Source organism: Penicillium vulpinum (assembly GCF_028829585.1).
Source record: "Penicillium vulpinum strain IBT 29486 chromosome Unknown utg000004l_segment0_segment0, whole genome shotgun sequence".
NCBI lineage: Eukaryota > Fungi > Ascomycota > Eurotiomycetes > Eurotiales > Aspergillaceae > Penicillium > Penicillium vulpinum.
Window position 1 is genome coordinate 781,426 of NW_026643244.1, and position 19,418 is coordinate 800,843.

At 47.7% G+C, this 19,418-nt stretch overlaps 9 protein-coding genes across 9 annotated transcripts; 6 read left to right on the plus strand and 3 right to left on the minus strand.

Moving 5' to 3' along the window:
- Positions 1 to 123: 123 nt before the first annotated feature.
- N7479_008845 (uncharacterized protein) lies at positions 124 to 961 on the plus strand (the record flags this gene model as incomplete). The annotated part of the gene is made up of 2 exons (XM_057256538.1): positions 124 to 430; positions 594 to 961. The coding sequence occupies 2 exons, from the start codon at positions 124 to 126 to the stop codon at positions 959 to 961; spliced, it is 675 nt and encodes a 224-aa protein (XP_057103996.1).
- Positions 962 to 1,994: 1,033 nt separating this feature from the next.
- On the plus strand, positions 1,995 to 3,006 carry N7479_008846 (uncharacterized protein; the record flags this gene model as incomplete). Its single annotated transcript, XM_057256539.1, has 2 exons — positions 1,995 to 2,195; positions 2,254 to 3,006. The coding sequence occupies 2 exons, from the start codon at positions 1,995 to 1,997 to the stop codon at positions 3,004 to 3,006; spliced, it is 954 nt and encodes a 317-aa protein (XP_057103997.1).
- Positions 3,007 to 3,409: 403 nt separating this feature from the next.
- Positions 3,410 to 4,069, minus strand: N7479_008847 (uncharacterized protein; the record flags this gene model as incomplete). Its single annotated transcript, XM_057256540.1, has 1 exon — positions 3,410 to 4,069. One exon carries the CDS (start codon positions 4,067 to 4,069, stop codon positions 3,410 to 3,412), a length of 660 nt encoding a protein of 219 aa, XP_057103998.1.
- Positions 4,070 to 5,009: 940 nt separating this feature from the next.
- On the minus strand, positions 5,010 to 5,398 carry N7479_008848 (uncharacterized protein; the record flags this gene model as incomplete). Its single annotated transcript, XM_057256541.1, has 2 exons — positions 5,010 to 5,225; positions 5,285 to 5,398. The coding sequence occupies 2 exons, from the start codon at positions 5,396 to 5,398 to the stop codon at positions 5,010 to 5,012; spliced, it is 330 nt and encodes a 109-aa protein (XP_057103999.1).
- Positions 5,399 to 6,396: 998 nt separating this feature from the next.
- N7479_008849 (Ygr210 GTPase family protein) lies at positions 6,397 to 8,226 on the plus strand (the record flags this gene model as incomplete). The annotated part of the gene is made up of 9 exons (XM_057256542.1): positions 6,397 to 6,545; positions 6,616 to 6,974; positions 7,035 to 7,128; positions 7,184 to 7,215; positions 7,272 to 7,483; positions 7,534 to 7,739; positions 7,793 to 7,972; positions 8,023 to 8,143; positions 8,200 to 8,226. 9 exons carry the CDS (start codon positions 6,397 to 6,399, stop codon positions 8,224 to 8,226), a joined length of 1,380 nt encoding a protein of 459 aa, XP_057104000.1.
- A 219-nt stretch (positions 8,227 to 8,445) lies between these two features.
- On the minus strand, positions 8,446 to 8,829 carry N7479_008850 (uncharacterized protein; the record flags this gene model as incomplete). The annotated part of the gene is made up of 1 exon (XM_057256543.1): positions 8,446 to 8,829. One exon carries the CDS (start codon positions 8,827 to 8,829, stop codon positions 8,446 to 8,448), a length of 384 nt encoding a protein of 127 aa, XP_057104001.1.
- A 236-nt stretch (positions 8,830 to 9,065) lies between these two features.
- On the plus strand, positions 9,066 to 10,752 carry N7479_008851 (SET domain-containing protein; the record flags this gene model as incomplete). The annotated part of the gene is made up of 4 exons (XM_057256544.1): positions 9,066 to 9,356; positions 9,426 to 9,952; positions 10,010 to 10,589; positions 10,666 to 10,752. 4 exons carry the CDS (start codon positions 9,066 to 9,068, stop codon positions 10,750 to 10,752), a joined length of 1,485 nt encoding a protein of 494 aa, XP_057104002.1.
- A 1,825-nt stretch (positions 10,753 to 12,577) lies between these two features.
- Positions 12,578 to 15,332, plus strand: facB (C6 transcription factor FacB/Cat8; the record flags this gene model as incomplete). The annotated part of the gene is made up of 3 exons (XM_057256545.1): positions 12,578 to 13,064; positions 13,124 to 14,073; positions 14,130 to 15,332. 3 exons carry the CDS (start codon positions 12,578 to 12,580, stop codon positions 15,330 to 15,332), a joined length of 2,640 nt encoding a protein of 879 aa, XP_057104003.1.
- Positions 15,333 to 17,653: 2,321 nt separating this feature from the next.
- On the plus strand, positions 17,654 to 18,979 carry N7479_008853 (SNG1 family protein; the record flags this gene model as incomplete). Its single annotated transcript, XM_057256546.1, has 1 exon — positions 17,654 to 18,979. One exon carries the CDS (start codon positions 17,654 to 17,656, stop codon positions 18,977 to 18,979), a length of 1,326 nt encoding a protein of 441 aa, XP_057104004.1.
- Positions 18,980 to 19,418: the final 439 nt, after the last annotated feature.

Here is a 19,418-nt window from a genome sequence, read left to right on the forward strand (position 1 = left end):
ATTATTTCGATTTCGGCATCGAATTCTCAGTTCACCACCCTCACCCGTGACTCGTCTTCCTCACCTCGGTCTCCCGTTCGATTTTACTCAATTTTTCCCGTTTAATCCCCCACAACCGTCACTATGGGCAAGGACAAGGTCGAGAAGAAGGACCGCGCTGAGAAGAAGGAGAAGCGTGCGGATAAGGACGGTGTGCACAAGGTCAAGAAGGAGAAGAAAGAGAAGAAGGATAAGACTGCTCTTGTCGATGCAGTAGAGAAGGAGATTGACCCTGAGGCCATGGAGGGTCTCGAGCAGACCAGCGCTGTCGCTGCCAAGGACGAGACTGAGGTCGACGCCGTCGAGCGTCCCATTGGCGCTCTCGTGCCGTTCGCCAACCCATTGGTTGAGGACAAGCAGGCCAAGAAGGTCCTGAAGAGTGTCAAGAAGGGTATGTGCAATATCTTTTTCAAAACCTTGCTTCCCTCTTCTACCATCAGTGTGCATGGTCGACTTCATCGTATCCTCGGATCGTCCATGCCTACTAATCGCATGGTTACGCACCTTTTTTTTTCTTATCTCCAGATCATTTATGCTAACATTTACCTTTCTAGCTGCCGTCAACAAGTCTCTCAAGCGTGGTGTCAAGGAGGTTGTCAAGGCTCTCCGCAAGTCTCCCATCCCCGCCGCCAACGCTCCCATCGGTGTCCCCAGCGGTGTTGTCGTTCTCGCTGCCGATATCTCCCCCATGGACGTTATCTCCCACATTCCCGTCCTGTGCGAGGACCACGGCATTCCCTACGTCTTTGTCACCTCCCGCGCTGAGCTTGGTGCTTCCGCTGCCACCAAGCGCCCTACCAGTGTGGTCATGGTTACCCCCAAGGCCGCCAAGGGCAAGAAGGAGGATGATGAGGAGTTCACCAAGGTGTTCGAGGAGCTCGCTGGTTTGACCCAGAAGGAGCTCAAGAAGCTGACAGTCTAAAAATGTTCTCGACTTGTCTGTTTTACCTTTTGTTATTTGCTCTTCCCACACTGTTCACTGCGAGTGGGTTCTCTGGTTGTACAGGTTTCTGATACCGTCTATTCAGACGGTGCATGTCTTATGGGGTCCGGCCTATGGGTATCTTTCTATTTGCTCTTTTGTTCCAACTCGGCGTTATTTCAATGGTGTACGAAAAAGGCAAGAATTCCAATGAGATACCAACCTCATAGACTGTCGGTTCTAAGTAAGGTCTCGGTTAATTTTAATGGACATCCCATGCAAATCCCAGTCATTGCCCCACAGCAAGTGTGACACTTGCATAGACCACGTTGTGCCTGATTGCTGTAGGAGTTGATCTTCTGGAGAAATCTGACGGTATAATCCCGTTGTGCGGTCGAACAACGGGCCGCACATGAAATGGCTCTCAAGCCCCTCCAGTATTCGATAGTATCAATTCCCTCATTCCAGGCAACCGTAAATTTTTGCGGATGTAATCAATCACACGGCGTACTCCGTAGCGACCTCGGGCATTATAGATAGCACGTAAGATCCGCATAGCGATGAATTTATCGTGTGAAAGGCCTAGCCTGGGCAATTGGCCTTGCATGGTATGATAAATTATTACAGTGGCGTTCTGGGTTGAGGCCGATCAATATGATCAATCCCTAGAACCCTCCTCGCCTTTGACATTGAACAAGGGATGGAGTGCATACCCCGAGCGCGCAGATATCAATCTCTCAGCCAATCACTATGCATAAAGCCCTGGTAAATCCGATTCCAAGCTTGCAGATCTTCTAACGCTAGTCTAGATCCAGGGACAGATTTAGTATTAGGCACCGATCTGAGAGGGGGTTCCCTCTGTCCTACACAGCTTCTTCCTTGTGTTCAAGGCACAGCCCTTGCGGTTAATATCTCCCCTGTCCTTGAAAAATGCTATAAGGAACTTAATGCCCTCGTTCTGCGGCGACCACTTCATTACTTCTGCATGTACTAGGCTATCATATTAGTCAATTCCCTTTTTATATCTCCGACAATGCAAATCAACCGCTCCTCCACTATAACACTCGCACTTATTTTGGCTGTTACTCAATCAACGACATCCCATCCTATTCAAAGCAGCAAATGGGTCAAGGCAGAACAATTCCAAGATCTCAATGTCCGTGGAATATGGAAAGTCTTTGAGAAAGGTCCCTACAATCTATTACCTAGCCCACCACCCGTCAAATACAACTGGGTAAGTCGCAAATCCTATATTGGTGACTCGGTGACTTACCTAGTATATCCACCTATAGAACCCAGCATGGCCAACCAAGCAAAACAATGAACCAACAGAGCAAGACACACCAAATAATCGCTATACAACAGGAACTTCCGAGACGGGGAAACCAACCATCTCGATCATGATCCCAGCGTCCCCAGAAATACCCGGGCAAATACACAATGACTACAACCAGCATACGAGAGAAAACCAGGGACATCACTCCTCGGAAGACCAGGAGAGCTCAGTCAAACCACTTGCCACTCAGAAACAAAGTCACTACAGCAAGATTATACACTATATGCACACAAAAAACGCTCTAAAGAATGAGCACAAACATACCACGCCTGCATCTTCCTCCCACCCCTCATCAAACCATTCAATCTCTTTCTTTGCGTACCGTTTCTCTTTTAAACCTTTCAGATCGAAGGTCATGACGTTCCCGCAGGATCCTCTTCCAGGAGTTTTTACGACAGTGATTATTCTCCTGGTGATGGTTTGGGTTGCTATTTTCACCATTGGGTTGCTTGAATTGGGGAACTATCTTTGGAAGCGGAGAGCAGAGGCTTTCGCTAGGGAAAGTGATCAGGTTCCAGATAGTGAGGAGCGGGATGTGGGTTTGGATGAGACGATGAAGGTCCCCTTGAGAATAATTATTGCTCCTTCGGAAAGAAGCCGGCCGCGCTTCGTGGGAGAATACGGCTATGAGTTCCTAGAGTCTATTTATAGTGGCGATGAATCGGACTCGGGTTCAGAATCGGATGAGGATGATTATCGTCTCTTCTGATATATCTCATCTGTACAATCGTTGATCGACTAATTTTCTTTTGTGGTATTGAAATTGACAATTATATCTTGAGAAATATATGATGTATTTTGATGAACGCAATGAATAATACACTCCTAGGCTAGTAAAGGAATAGTTACACCTATCCAACAAGAAAGGGTCGAATAATGCACATAATGTAGAATAGCGAAGAAAGTGAGGCTAAGATATTGATGTGGAGTGAAAAAATCCAAAAGATGTAACGGTCATATTTTTAGGTGCTATAGATTGTACATAAGTGTATAGAATCATATACTAATAGTTCATCATATCCTCAGTCTCAGGCAGAGTCCAATCAAAGCACGCTCGCTTGCATTTTTCAAAAAGATGAAACACATTGGGCCAAATCTCAAATAATGGATACTTAAGCGCGCTGGTCACTCTCTAATTGCTCATATAGATTCTGAGCATCAACGCCCTTCTGCTGGACGCGGCCAGTATCATTAACAGAGTGGGCGTTGTTGCGCTGGAACTGGTTGATAGCCCCACGGCCAGGGTCCTCGCTTGAGCCAATTTCCGAGGCGAAGCTAGCATTCTTAGCATCGTCGGGGGGTAAGTCACCCTCTTGGATGCCACCGGCGTTGTGCTGAGTGCCTCGACTACTGCCGCTGGCGGTAGAGTATTCGCCAGCCTTGATGCCCATTTCTCTCTTGGCCGCAGTTGAGCCACCGGCATACCCAGAGTTGTCCATGTGTGTGCCAGGGAAGTTACCCTGACCAACCACGCATTCGGGGTACTTCTGTTCCTCATGGCGATCCTGGCGTTGAGCGCTAGATGATGCGGATGGAAGCTTGGTGGAGGCGGATGTATCGGTATTCTTTACTGTGGATTGGTTTCCTGAGACGCCCATGGGCTCGGCGCCACGGTTCCCAGAGAAGCCGCCGCCTTGGCGGATAGACTGGGCGGCAAGCGAGTCATTGGTGATAGGGCCAGATGGTTCTTCTATGGGCTGCTGTGAACGAGGGTCGTTGGTGACCTTGGTGCCGCGGCTGCTGTGAGAAATAGGGGTGCCTTGGAGATCCATAATGATATGGTGGGAAAAGTAAGAGAGGTAGATTTGAATTATTGAAGATATGTGTGGTAGAAGAGAGGGATTTAATTGAATGATAGAGATGCTACACGGTGGTGGTGGCAGATCTATATATGAAAGCAGTGAGCTATGACCGAACCACATGTTGAAAGTATCTGGTGCTCTCATCGAAACCGATCGTACCAAAAAGCATTGATGTCACACTTACGCTACTAGTAGGGTTTATACAAGATGTATGCAGGCTTGACCTTGGAATTTTGTCAGCTAGTCGCCGTTGGATTAATTCGTTATGCTTGAGTTGACATTCTGGTTGGTGGCTGGAGAAACCGATACAAGGGGGCAGTGGGGCACCAGGCCCCCTCTGATGTATTCATACTTCTAGAAAGCATCAAAATGGGAAACCCGTTCTCCACATGCTTATCCAGCACCCTGTCTGAAATGCATCTCCAGACCGAAAGTTGGCATTGCAAGGAAGAGGCAATTGACGTCAGGTCTAGACTCTGATAATTAATTATAAACAATGCAAACATATTTATTTGCTGCGCGATGTATACAACCCTCATTATCCCAGCATTTATTCTTGTATTTAGGGTAAATTTGAAACTAAGTCAGATGGCATATATGTATTGTTATGGCAGCAAGAATACCTTTGTGCATTTATTGTACATGAAGTTTGGCTCGACAAATCTATATATCATGGCCACTTTCGGATCTGCACTGTTCAATAGTTCATGAAACATACTCTAAAATGGTAGAATTTTACGATTTCATTCTAGAATAGTATAAAAATTAATAAGGAAGGAATTTTGAATTCATTTATTCACTCGTAATGACTTGACAAAATGACTATCATACACATAATACATCCTTGTAATCATATATTGGACAAAGGGGTTGTAGCATCAGAGGGAGGGTGCTATAGTGCCTCAACACCCTAGAGTCCAAGTTCTTTAGCACTACTGCCTGAAGCCGGAGCCCCACGCAGGCCACTGTTATCGGGAGGGAACTCGACACGCCCAGAGCCAGTGCCAGTAATGCGCTGGTCAAGGGAATTCCAGTCGCTAGCAACTGGAGGTTGATCAGGTAGAGGCAGGTTAGCCTTGACCTGCTCGATTTTTGCGGGCTTGTTGCTGTTTTGGTCGATGATAGACTATGGAGGATATGTTAGTGATCTGTTTTCTACCTGGTATTGCGTTGCGGATTACCCACCTTCATTCTAGAAACATTCGAGTTCGCTGGCGGGTTGCCACCGTGCAATTGGGAAAGCTTGGACTCGGCTCTGCGGAGGTCCTGGATGGTGGTGTGGAAAGTAGCGTCGGTCATTTTGGAGTTTAATTGTGAATGGGTGGTGTACACGAAGATGAAGTGTCAGAAGTGCCTGAGTATACTATCTTGAAGCAAGATAGCTGAGGGTTTATATATCTAGTTTGTAGGTACATATGTACCGCCTTCTTTGCCGATGGCAAGACGCTGTGACGTTTGCTACAATGACGAAATAGCATCTACGGTCATGGATATTCTCCCCGCAGAACTAGCCGGGTCTGCTTCATCTCGGGGATTTAGTCTCTATTGGAGGTTCTAGGCTGTTAGATCAACAGCGCAGAATAACTAATTGGGCAATTGGGCAAAACTCGAGGATTGGCCACCTGACGTGGCAAACCTGTTCATTTGCTTTGATGACAAGATGCTATATATATTCCCTGATGCTGTCAATAAGCCAATAGATATCTTGAATCTAGACAGCTGAGATGTCATAGACCGATTGGATATGCAATGCCCTTCAGTTCATCGTTTTGTTCACGCGGCTCTTGGTTGTTAGGTACATTTCAATCGCGATCGGGGACGTTCGATGGATATTAGGGGCAATCTCCCAAGCTCGATCTAAGCCTAGTGCATCGCCTTGCTCATATGTGGCAGCAAAATAGGAGCCTATCCTCATGAGGCTTTTCGAAGGACTAGAATTCAAGCACCAGAACCGCCCCTGGGGCTCGGAGCCGATATACAACGGTTGGCCATAGTGTTTCGCTGTGAATTATGACCAACAGACTAGAAATCCAGTTGTCATCCTCAGCTCATCCTAAAATTGTCTTCAGGCACGACAATCGACACATTTCATAGTAACTAAAGATTTCGACGAGTTCAAGAGTAGTCGGCGTCCTAAAGCGGCATAAAAACATAGAGGCCATTAATACTACCGCTTTCCCTTTTGGTACGGCAGAAAATGTTCTTATCGAAAGACAGTCTCCGAAGCCTGCGGAGACTTGGTGAATCTGGTCATTGTGTTATTCTGACTATATTTTGCTCTTCGTTCATCCTGCAATATGCCTAGAGATCCGTTGATTGGACTGGTGGGCAAGGTATGCCGTTCCCCTTCATTGTTCCATCACCCCACTAACCGCGAGGGGCATACAGCCGTCCAGCGGAAAATCCACCACATTGAACAGTTTGACCGATGCGACTTCGAAAGTTGGTAAGTGAACCGAAACGGCTTTATAACTTATAACAAATTTCGGAAGGCTAATCAACTATGCCCTGAACAGGAAACTTCCCGTATGTGAGCCCCGATTGTTCTGCACGAGCATCTCCACCTTATCGCAATTGATCGCGCAGGCCGTGTTGACATCCGACAGCTTCACAACCATTGACCCCCAGCGAGCCATCGGATACCTTCAGATTGATTGCCCGTGCCTGCGACACAATGTTTCAGATCGGTGTCAGCCCAATTACGGAGGCTGCCACGAAGGGCGACGGTCCGTGCCGATTGAGTTGCTAGATGTCGCAGGTCTTGTGCCAGGCGCGCATCAGGGTCGCGGACTAGGTAACAAGTTCCTGGACGATCTGCGTCACGCCGATGCTCTGATTCACGTTGTGGATGTGAGCGGGACCACGGATGCTGAAGGTTAGTTGGGTGTGCTGGATTGAATAAATGGCGCGAATCAGTGTTGATAAGTATATACAGGAAAGGCTACTCGAGGATATGATCCATCAGTAGACATTGAGTGGTTGCGATCAGAGATCGTGCGATGGGTGCTAGGAAACCTCATGGAGAGGTGGTACGTTTGCAAATTCCAACAACGAGATGAGGGACAAATGCTGATCTATTCTTAGGGGTTCTATTAAGAGGAGACACCAGGCCTTGAGTCAGTGAACTTTTCTAACTCCCTCTAAGACAACACAGAACTGACCCTTAGCACAGAGGCAAACCCCGTCGACACATTGCAGAAACAGTTTGCCGGTTATGGAAGTACCCACGCCACTGTTGCGCGATTTATGGATAAACTTGCCTTAAAAGAGCCGTTGGAAGATTGGTCAGATGAGACGGTAGAGATTGTTGTTAATGCTTTCATCGACGAGAAATTCCCCACAGTGTTCGCGTTGAACAAGATCGACCATCCAGATGCAGACAAGGTACGAGAATCCGGCTGGTGGCCTATATATCGTTCTGACAAGGATTGCAGAATATCAGCAAAATTGCGAAAATGCAAGACCCCCAAAGCATTGTGCTTTGCTCCGCTATATCTGAGGTTTTCCTCCGAAGGCTGGCAAAGCAACAGTACATCAAATACGTTGAGGGCAGTGAGTTTGTCGATACGCGAGAAGATTTGATCGAAATGGGCGACCCAGATGGAGGAGGCCTCAAGGAGATGGACGAAAAATTGAAAACGTATGTTCAGTGCCCAAAGGAAGTTTGTAGCCTTGCTAACGACTTCGCTCTAGTCGGGTTGAGAACATGAAAGACATGGTGTTGTATCGATTTGGATCTACCGGAGTCGTTCAATGTCTTTCCCGAGCTGCAGAGCTTCTGGGCCTCGTACCAGTGTTCCCTGTCCGGAACGTGGCGACATTCAACTCTGGCACTGGAACTGCCGTATTCCGCGACTGTGTTTTGGTTAATAAGTGAGTACTCCCTATCCCAAGGCTGATATAGCTTGTCTGACATTCCACAGAAACAGTACTGTCGGCGATGTTGCCCGGAAGGTGATGGGCGACGTACCTATCAACTATGTCGAAGGAGTGGGTGGAACTCGAGTCTCTGAGGATGATATTGTGGCAGTAGGGAAAAATGATGTGAGTGTCCCCCGCTAAACTATAGAATACGGTTGATTGACTGATTACCTTTGCAGATCCTATCGTTCAAGGTTGGTCGGTAGACCAGTCCGTTTATGTACAGTCTCTCCCATGATATGACATTAGTAATGGAAATGTCTTATGACCTCGTTTTCTACTCCAATTCACTAGTATCACAAAATCTGGGGCGTCGACAGTGAAATGTCGAGCTCGAAGAACACAATAGAACACTGCAATATACTTGACTTCAAGATCCCTTCTGCAATATTCCAAGGCAGTCAGCAACATGAACTACTCCCCAATCATTCATATGAACTGACCTTTGGCCGCTCGTCATTCATGCCAATGACCGGCTCAGGCGCTTTGGGATGCTCCTCTTTAGCCTTCTTCCCATACTTGGTCCCGCCCCTCTCCGTAATTCCATGTGACTTGGTTTCATCCGCAATACCCTGGTTTGCTTTCCTCTCCTTCAATGCAGAGGCCGCTGCCTCTGAATGTATATCCTCTGTATCGCCATGCTTAGCCCGCTTGCGCGTGTGCTCCTCCGCCGAACTCCCCTTCCAATCCTCGAAAACGGAGTAATCTCGGGCCCCAAGTGGTGCACGGAGAACTGGTGGATGTATGGCGGACTGTAACAGTAGGCTGACCCGCCAAGCTTGTCGTGAAACAGACATGTTGTGCAGCATTGGCATAGCAGAAGAGATACAGTGATTGCGTAGCGAATTGCGAGTAATGGTAGATCCTCGAATAGTTAAGGCGTTGGGTTTTATCTACTATGTACTATGACGTTTTTATGCTGCAATGCGATTTCGTCCCAAAAGGGTAAGAGCCACCGGTTCGTGCTCGGGGCCGGGCTTATCGATAAGACAGCAATCGTCACCGGCACGACATTTTAACCGGACAACCTGCAACTCAATTCACGATGAAACGCGAATACCTCCCGATCGAATCCCTGCCAGCTTGGCAGCGGCTCAACGGGGTTGTCGTTCAAGGCATCGCGGTTCATAAGGTTGGATCTGATCAACATGGCGCAGACAAAGGCAGTGCCCTCATCGCAACGGAAGCCCAGATGAGCAGCGAGGACGATGCGAAACCCAAGATTCTCCTACAAATTCCTTCGGAATTAGTTTTGTCCCTAGAGACCATCCATAACCATGCCAAAATCGACAAGTATTTGCGCGAGGTGCTGGATTCACTCGGTGACTTTGGCAGGGTATGGGCTGCTCCTCCCCCACCCCACATCTATCTACATCACAATAGGGAAACCAACTAAGATACACAGACTGCCAGAGGAGCAATCCTGATATTCCTGCTCATTCAACTATCTCATAGCAGCCCCGATCTGCTCCCAGCACACGAGACCGTCGGTATCTCCAACCCATGGACCGAATACGTGAAGTTCCTGCCTCCATCGTTCCCTCTGCCTACCTTCTACACCCCCGAGGAACAAGAGCTCCTCCGGGGCACCTCGCTTGCGGAAGCCCTGGATGCGAAGTTTTCATCTCTTGAGCGGGAGTTTGAACAGCTCCGCCACGCTACGGAGGGTATTGCGTGGTGCCAGCAGAGCTGGTGGGATGAGAAGACTGGTGTGCTGACAGTTGATGACTGGAAATACGTTGACGCTGCTTACCGCTCGCGCATGCTGGATCTACCCGGCAGTGGTCTGGTGATGGTGCCTTGCATCGATATGGCCAATCACGTCTCTGGTGATGGAGTCAAGGCGCTGTATGATGCAGACTCGGATGGAAATGCCGTACTTCAGTTGCGGTGGGGCAAGGGTATCCAGCCAGGAGAAGAGGTTACGATTTCGTGAGATTCCTCTACGGTGGACATTATTGAGGACCTGGCTGACACATGACATGACAGATACGGAGATGAAAAGCCCGCATCTGAGATGATATTTTCCTACGGATTTCTGGAAAGCGGCACGACGGAAGCACGGGAAATATTTCTCAATCTAGATATCCCAGAGGACGACCCTCTCGGCGTTGCAAAGAGCATGTTCTGCCGGAGCAATTCGGGACTTCGAATCTCGGCCGTTGAGGGGTCCGAGGAAGTAACGTGGGAAAGTGGGCTTGCGTGGATAGCATGCGTGAACGAAGAAGACGGGCTTCACTTTGGTATCGCACAGACAACCGACGGCGACCGGGAGTTGGAAACGACCTGGAAAGGCGAAAAGATCCAATCAGCCAGTCATCTCCGTGAGCTTCTCGCTGCTGATCCCTTATGGGAGATTTTCCAGCTTCGCGCCGCGGTGCTACTTCTCGACCGGCTCGAGACCCAGCTCGCTCTTCTCCAGGAGACTGAGGAGATTATCTCGAATATGCAAGAAGACCAAGCGGCTTTGGATTCCATGTTCCGACCTGGGATTTTCACTTCGATTGCGCACTTCCGGGTCTTGGAGGGGGAGCTGCTGGAAAGGGCTGTTGAGGAATTAATAAAACAGGTAAGTGATCTTACGTAGCGACTGTCTCAAAGGACCGCTTCTTTTCTAATTTACCGGAACTGACTATGGCACATAGAGAACGGAACTGCTGGCTTCTAAGACGGTGGCTGAATATTTCAAGGCACAGACAGGAGAGCCGGACGAAGCCGATGACTTTTCATGATTGCAAAACCACGCAGATCTTGTTGATGGGTCTGATGAAGACACCATGTTGTACAGAGTAGGACACACAATAATATTCCAACCATGAAGCATCCGCAGCATCCCTAAATACAGATCCAAAGCCCACTTTTTTGTTTGGTTAACAGGGCTGCAGCAAGCCCCAGTCCCCGCCAGATCATCCCAAAAAAAAACGAGCGAACCCCACAGGCCCCGTAGCGCATCGGACTAGACGCCACTAGCGCTCAATTATGACGAAAAGCACCGGAATGCCATGGCTATGACGTTCCTTGAGAACCCTAGATGTATAAAAGGGGTGAATATCATGATCTACACGGGATTTGTATGCGGGGAAGCCAGGTTCCGATATTCGCTGGACCGGGGTTAACCCTGAACATGAGTGATTTTCCCTGGATATCCTAGAGATCATATACTATACATATACGGAGTACATACATATGTAGAAATGATTGGAATGTGGTGTAGTGGAGTACACACGTGTGTAGATCTCCCAACAGACCGGTGCCAAGTGGGGATGTTTGGCGACCAGGGTTCGCTGATCTCTCGGACAAAACTCGCTCGAATTTCCTGACCATACCATACAATATCTATGTTGTATGTAACATTTGAAGTAATAATATATTACATATTAATGCATATACTACCTAACATGGCATGTAGTATTAAATATTATATTAAAACGCGTGCATATATTATATTGATTATGAAACTATATCCCGTGTCTGTTCATCTTTCAAGGGTTGGTTGGACTCGGATAATAGTAATCTACTTGATAGGTGCCTAGAAGAACTAGAAATCCTTTGAAACTCTGATGTTTGACCCCTTTGTTGATCCGGTGAACCGTTCGCCACTTAGTGAAGTCCACATTACTTCAGGAATCTAAACTCTAAGATGATTCTGGCATTGGCTGGGGTTTTCTCGGGGTTTATGATTGTTAGACTTGAATTTGAATGTTACATATTTTGGTCAAGATAACCATAGTGAAGGCTCCTAATGGCCAGATAGTATCTCATGTAGTCATGTACAAAGTACGATGCGCTGCCCTGAAGGATCACGGAGTTATCTATATTTGTTTTTTCAGTGATAAGCAAGACATATTAACCAGGCCGATCATCGGATCGGATTTTAATAGTGGACGCTCTATTATCACTTGGTATTATAATGGATTACATGCCAATGCTTACAACATACTTTTCTAGATACGCTGCAGAACTGGCAGGGAGAAAGTCGGAAGCGGTAATACCGCAATCGGTTTAGATCCGAGCTTTGCTAGTTACAAAGTACTTAAAACAATCTCACTACTCCGTAAATCTCACTTACATACCCGTTTACATTTACTCCATAAGGACTAGCCAATCTAAGCCAAATCCAGTTTCAAATCTTACTCCGTAGACACTTTCAGTCTGGAATGTGGAGTGCGGGGGGTAAAGGATCAAAACATTAGAAAATATGGTCTGAGGATGGAAGAATCCGGGGCGGGTGTGAACGGTTTTTATACGGGGTAAACTGTGCATCTCTTCAATGATTTGGGCCAATGAAATAGCAAGAGATTTTTATGTAAACCGATTTTATGTAGGTACGCACATTCAATAAATTACCACCGAAAACAAGAACCAGTTCATTGGTGCCCGAGGTAGGTCCCGAGGTCAGCAGGATCCACAAACTGACTCAGCAGTCTCCATTCCCCCCTCCCCCATGCTTTTACACTTCTGCATCTTCTTCTTATCCAAAAATTTTATATTGTGTTCACTTCTGGCAATTCTAATACGAACTCAACCCCGGTGGCCCATGTGCCCCTTCTGCACAACATGCCTGGTATCTTGCCTATGAAAGTGATCAAGGTCGGTGGAACTGGCACAACGAGCCGTATCGCCCAAGCCTGTGACCGATGCCGAAGTAAGAAAATACGCTGCGACGGTGTTCGGCCTTGCTGCTCCCAATGCGCCAATGTGGGCTTCGAGTGCCGTACCAGCGACAAACTGAGCCGTCGCGCCTTCCCACGTGGATATACCGAGTCGCTTGAAGAACGAGTTAGGAGTCTCGAAACCGAAGTCAAGGATTTGAAGGAACTGTTAGATGAGAAGGACGAGAAAATCGATGTCTTGTCCCGGATACATTCGTTTACACCACCAACGCGAGCCGGTTCCTCGCGGTCTCCCTCTGCTCCTGCGACAGCGAAATCGAGCACCTCGGATTCATCGGATGGCGTGTTTCATGTGAAACGGTCGACGACCCGACCATCCCAACACTCACATAATCCTTATGTCGGATTTTCTAGCACCCAGGGTTTTGCTAGTATGTTATGCGTTTCCTGTTTTGAGAATGGAAACAATAAAGTTGACTAACATGCGCAGATGTCTTTACCGACAAGCTTGTCAGTGAGGGAAAATCAGCGACAAAAGTCCCCACAGGGGCACTCACTGCCTTGGCTACCTCGGTATTGCAGGGTGTCCCTAACCAGACTGTGAAAACGCCACCGCGTTTGGTGTCGGATCAGCTGATCAACATCTTCTTCCAAGAATGGGCACCGCTGTACCCTGTGGTACATCGTCCGACCATCTTGAAAGCCTATGAACAGTATCTCAACAATACTGAGAGTCTTCAGCGCGATGCCCATGTGATGGCGCAATTGAATTTGATTTTTGGCATTGCTGCTCTGTCATCAATGTCGCGAACCAACCAAGACCCGACTTTCTTCGAAGAGAACTGGTCGGCCACCCTTGATTCATTCTCAAGTGAAACGTCACTTTCTAGCCTGCAGTGCTTTGTTCTTGGTCAGGTATACTGCATGACCAAAGGCGATTACCGCACTTTGCTTCGCTACCGTGCCCTTGGTGTAGATATTTGCCATCAACTGGGCCTGCACGAAAACCAAGAAAGCTCGAACAACCCGCTACAAGACGAGACTCGCAAGAAGGTTTTCTGGTCGCAATATGTGCTTGACCGATTCTGCTCCGCACTTACTGGTCTGCCTGTGCTTTTGCGCGAAGAGGATATCGAGACCGAGTATCCGGTTGATGTGGATGATGAGAATGTCACAGAAACCGGATTTTTGCCGACACTTCCGGGCGAATCCACTCGCATTTCCAGTGCCATCGCTCTCTTCGGCGCTTCAAGGATCTTGAACAAGGCTTTGGAGGACCTGTACCCTTCGAAATCTGGTTATGATGTATATGTTTCGAAGATGCGCTCAGTGACAGGGCAATTGGACGAATGGCTTCACACACTACCGCCACATCTTCGTCTTGAGTTCAGTCAGGATAAGCCTAGCACCAACGTCACCAGTAGTCGGTCGCCGCTTCTGGTAAGTCCCAGCGTGGATTCATTAATGCTTGACAAAAAAATACTAACTTGCTATAGTCACTTGTCTACTATTTCATTCGATCTTTGATACATCGCCCGGCTGTCTGCTACGCTGAAGGGAACATTCGCTCTCCATCCGCTCTCGCGCTTTCCGACTCAGCAAAGCACATCATTCAGATTCTGGAACTGCTCGATGAGAGGCGTTTGTGTCTGTCGGTTTCTATCAACAGGAAGGAACTTATCTTTTTTTCTGGACTTGGACTTCTGTGGCAAATGCTTGATGTGAAAAGCGATAGCAAACTGGCCAAGGATAGCCAGAAACTGCTTGGAACCGCCATGCAGTACCTCCAGTCAGAGTCCATCGCGGCGGCTGCTGAATTCGCCATGTTGTCTAGCACTCTGATTTCTCTGGACGACAGAAGACGCTCATCAGTGGGCAGGCAACACCACCAGGAGATGGTGGCACCAACCCAGAAGCCGGCCAAATCCCCCAAGAAGCACTTGCAGGCCCTAAAGTCGCGCCTTATTGCCTGCTCCACCCGTGATAAGCAGTCTCCAGTCCAATCCTCCCCACAGGCCTCTCGCCGGAACACCATCTCAGGAACCACACCCCCACTGATGCCCCAGTCGCTCCGCTCCCCTAGCTGGAGCAGCCTGCCCCCTTCTCAAGCCGACCACCTCCCCGCCCAACACTACCTCAACGATAAAGGCCACTCCCCCTTGGATCTAGCCTCAGATCCTCGCTTAGCCACATCCTTGGGCGGCTACGACCACCCACGCGCCATGTCCTGCTCCACGCCCTCCGAACCTACAGGTGGCGTCATCACAATGGCCGATTGGGAATACGTACTGAGCGACATGGACCGCGGATACTCGAACATCTTCACCGGCATCTACGGCGGCAAAGAATGCGGCGAAGACCCCGGTCCATTCGCCTCCATCGCAGCAGAATACAGCCGCAAACCCAACGACTCCCTGGTCAATCACTCACAGAACGAGATGCACGACCTCTCGCCCGAAGCGTGGTCCGCCAGTAGCGGCGACTACGTCCATAAGCAAGAACACACCACGCAAAGCGTTCTGAGCTATTCGGGCGAGAGTATGGGCAGCACTGAAGAGTCTCTAGCGCCGTATACCGACGTCCGAGTCTGTGATGATATCAATACCATCGACCCTTTCCATAATTTCGCCATGCATGGCGAAGACGAGGTCGACGAGTTTTCTCTGGTCAGTGGCTGGGACCGACGGCTGGCCGTCTGATTGATTATTAGCGCTTGGTGCTTTATTTCGGAAGGAATTTGCGGTTTGAAATGGCTTTTCGACTATTCTGTTCTATTCATGATACCTGTGGATTGGGGGCGTTTATTTTTTTGACTTTCTGTCATTTTCTTGTATCTATGTCTTTGCGCTTCTCTTGTGATGGCTGCTATGCCGAGTATATATTGTTCCTTTGGATGGTATTGGTTAGGATATCGCGTACATATGAATTTGATGATGATTACGGCTGTTTTACATCATAGCATCGGGTTTCCAATAGTGTCCTAACTGCATCCACAGTAGATATACATGGGGCTCTTTAATTGGTGCCCCGGTTCACTCCGTCGATCTATATGCCCGGGAAAAGATGCACTAGTTTGTAAGAACCTTGGCTTGCCTTCATGCATGACCCACTCAGTCTGGATCGAGATCTACGGATCTACCCGCTGCCTGGGGCTAACCTTGAAATAGTATCTACGAGTCACAATCCCTCGCGACGAATTGGATCCACTGGCATACCCACAGGTCTGACAATTATGTACATGTAGTATGTGTTGAGGCAGGTGTTTACCTGTCTAACCTTTATATCTCACCTGAAACACCTCTCACGACTGACTCCTCGCCGAGTAGTGCAGAGATGAGAGAAAACACACTAAGAAACACATCACTACCATCAGACCTACCTTATACCGAGGCCAATTCCAAGTCTATTATATCCCCTTACTTGCAGCTGCTCTCACTTATAGTTCTCCAAACCCCTCACTGATTCCCTACTAATCTCCACGAATCATAGATGACGACCAGTCCGCCCAACTACTCTACATCGATAACGCGGCAGCGGCCACATCTGTGCCATAACATTGCCCATTTCCACCGAGAATGACCAATCCGTTGCAATTAATGTCCGAAAGCGAAGCCATGCAATCCAGATTTTCGATTATATCAAGCCCGCAACCGCTCTATGACTCCATGGACTTTTACCACTGCCTGTGATTCAAGATGCGAGGGGAATAACAAGTATAGGAAATAACATAAGATAAAAGATGAAATTATAAAATGCGAAAGATGGCAGATCTCACCAGCCTTCCTTATATTTAGATATGACAGTCGTGGTTATTGGGTGCTCTTTGAGATTGGATTCACCACTCCTTTCTCCTATCCTGTTTACCAATCATACGGCTTGCCTTGGCGTGTAAAACACAACCGGCCAGACACGATGATCTTCCCGCCTCAGGTCATTTTATAATCCCGAGCTGCGCTACAGGGCACGTTTTACACCAGGGATATTGTCCAGAAGTATACAATCTTCACGAACTACATGGACGTCTTCTACGCGCTCGTTAAGAGCTGATAGAAAATATCGAGACTAGTATAACTAATGATTTCCGCTCTTTGTTACGTAAATACCTGACTAGCACCGAAGATAAACTGCTTGAAACTTCCCTCGGATGACTACCAGGCCGGGATATAAACCCTGATGTGCGTCATACATGTAACTAAATTATCCTCTTATGTGGTGATAATTCGGATGAAATCGATATTCCTGACAAGAACAAGTCAAATTTGGGTATGTTGATACTTTAATATCTAAGCTATGATGCTTGGATTGAGACTGATCAACCACGCATGCAAGAAGCTTTATTCATGCACCTTAGTCATGTGCAGAAAAAGCAAAAAAAAGACAAAAATAGGGGAGAATTTCGGATCTATTACTCCGTAGAGTTGAGGGGGGTTTTTTTAGCGGCAGATCACCAGCCTCTTTTTCACTTCACAGGCTGGTCTTGATCCCATCATTAGCCTGACAGCGAGTTAATTTGAAGGGATATCTTCTCCGTCTCTAATGATTCCAGCCGCACTATGTAAAAGTAGTTCCTTTTATGAAATCAATACAGGTTTATTGGCTTCCGTAATTCCCCCCGAGATATTGCCCCTTTTAGAAGTGCGACCACTTTACTCCGAGAGCTTTTTTTGGACTTTGGGCACCTGTACCTCCAGAGCCAGGTAACTGCATACGTTATGCCGCTGACTCAGCGGCAAATTGAGCTGTACGGCCCAATATGATTGGTATATTTTCTAAATCATCTGACGTTATCCATGGATCTACAATTAGTACACTGAGGTACTGGGTATTGTTATACTTCGAATAGTGCAACCATGTGTGATGACCAACAGTAAATATGCTCACTCACTAAGTCATACAGGAATCGGGTTCCGAGACTCCCTATAAATGTCACTTTTCAGAAGAATCCCAGTAACTGTCTACACCTCATCTCCTTAACACTACATCTTGCAACATGAGGCTAGAACCAAACTCATATCCCAAAATGGGCGCATGGAAGGAGCTCCGGCCTCGATTTTTGCCGGCTGTGGTCGCCATGTTCTTCTTCCTTCAGATCCTTTTCTTGGTCAACATGTCCTATCTTTATGCAACGCAGTTCCGAAGTACAACCCGTTATCATAATTTCAATTTGCTTTACGTTGACTATGATGGTGGTATCATCGGAAAGTCACTGTCAGATGCCTACCGGCAGCTACAAGGAGATGGGTTCCCAACCGTGCTGTCGGGACCTTCGAATGAATATCCCCAAGTAGAGGATATTCGAGAAGCCGTCTGCCGCGGTGACTACTGGGGCGCTATTTATACCACCGAGGGTGGATCAGCTGCCCTGGCATCGGCACTGGAAAATGGTTCCAGCCCGCCGACCTCGCTCACGTATATCTGGAACGGAGTGAGATACCCAGTGTTCTCACAAGGCGCAGTCTACTCCAACTTCTTAAAATTGATTGAAGTCACACGGTCGACATACTACGCCAATAATGGATCTTCCGTGGCTGCCTCCGCCAACCTCTCTAATCCAGCCACTCTCAAAACATTCCTCGACCCGATACACGTGGAAGAAATCAACATCAAGGGCACGGAACAAGGCGCAAAAGTCTTCTACAACACAGTATCCATGGTGATGCCAATCATCCAACAGTTCTTTTTCGTGTTAACCCTAAACGGGATATCAACCAGTTTCGGCGCATTCACCAAACTATCCTGGAAAGCCAACGGCCTGATTCGCGGGGTAGCCTCTACGCTCTACACCTTCACCGGATCCCTGGTAATGACCGGGTACATCTGGGCGTTCAGAGAGACGTGGGGACAGCGCGGAAGCCGGTTTGTGCTGACATGGTTTATTCTATGGCTTCTGATGCACATAAACTTCCTATTATTCGACATCGCAACTGCTTTCATCCCAATTCAGTTCATGCCCTTCCTTGTTCTGACATGGGTTATTCTCAATGTCGCCAGCACTCTCAGCCCATTTGAGCTAAGCCCGGGTTTCTTCCGCTGGGGCTACGCACTCCCCTCCCATGAGGCATACGAAGTCCTGATTCAGATCTGGTCGGGTGGGTGCAATAACCGGCTCTACCGTGCACTTCCTATTATGTTCTCGTGGTGGGTTGTTGGTATCACCATTGCAGTGTATGCGATGCAGCATCGTTGTAAAACTGCTGTCGCTGCTCAGGAAGCTTTGGATCGGGCTCAGTCTGATGCTAAACATGTCATGACGAGCAAGACAGTTACACCTGTCGGTGACTCACAGCGCGAAATTGGGCAAGATGGGGACTCGGCTGAGGATATTCCTCTTCGTCGGGTTGCCTAGGTAGGGAGCTATTGCGGTGGAAGTGGGTAATAATGGTGGATATAATTTGGGCAAACTAGAAATTGATTGGAAAGAGGGAGGATGAGAGATGGTTTGCTTAGCGATGGGTTGACCGTGGACCTTTGAAGGCTATTAGAGATTCATGATCCATAGATAGATTTAAGCACACGAGTTGGAAATTCTCCCATCCCAAATTTTCTCGAGGCATGGAAATTTTAGAGGCTCATATTTCTTTTCTTTTATCTTGTAGATTCCCTGAGGGAGTGTAATGTAATTGAGTAGATTATCTCTCTATGAACAATGAAAACAGTGTAGTCACAAACAACTTTTTTCTTATGACTTTCTACACTCACTGGTCTGTTTTCTATCAAGACTACTTGCTTACTTCAAAGTTGTTTGTGGTTTCATTCCAAAAAAATCACATTTGTTCTTTTAATTC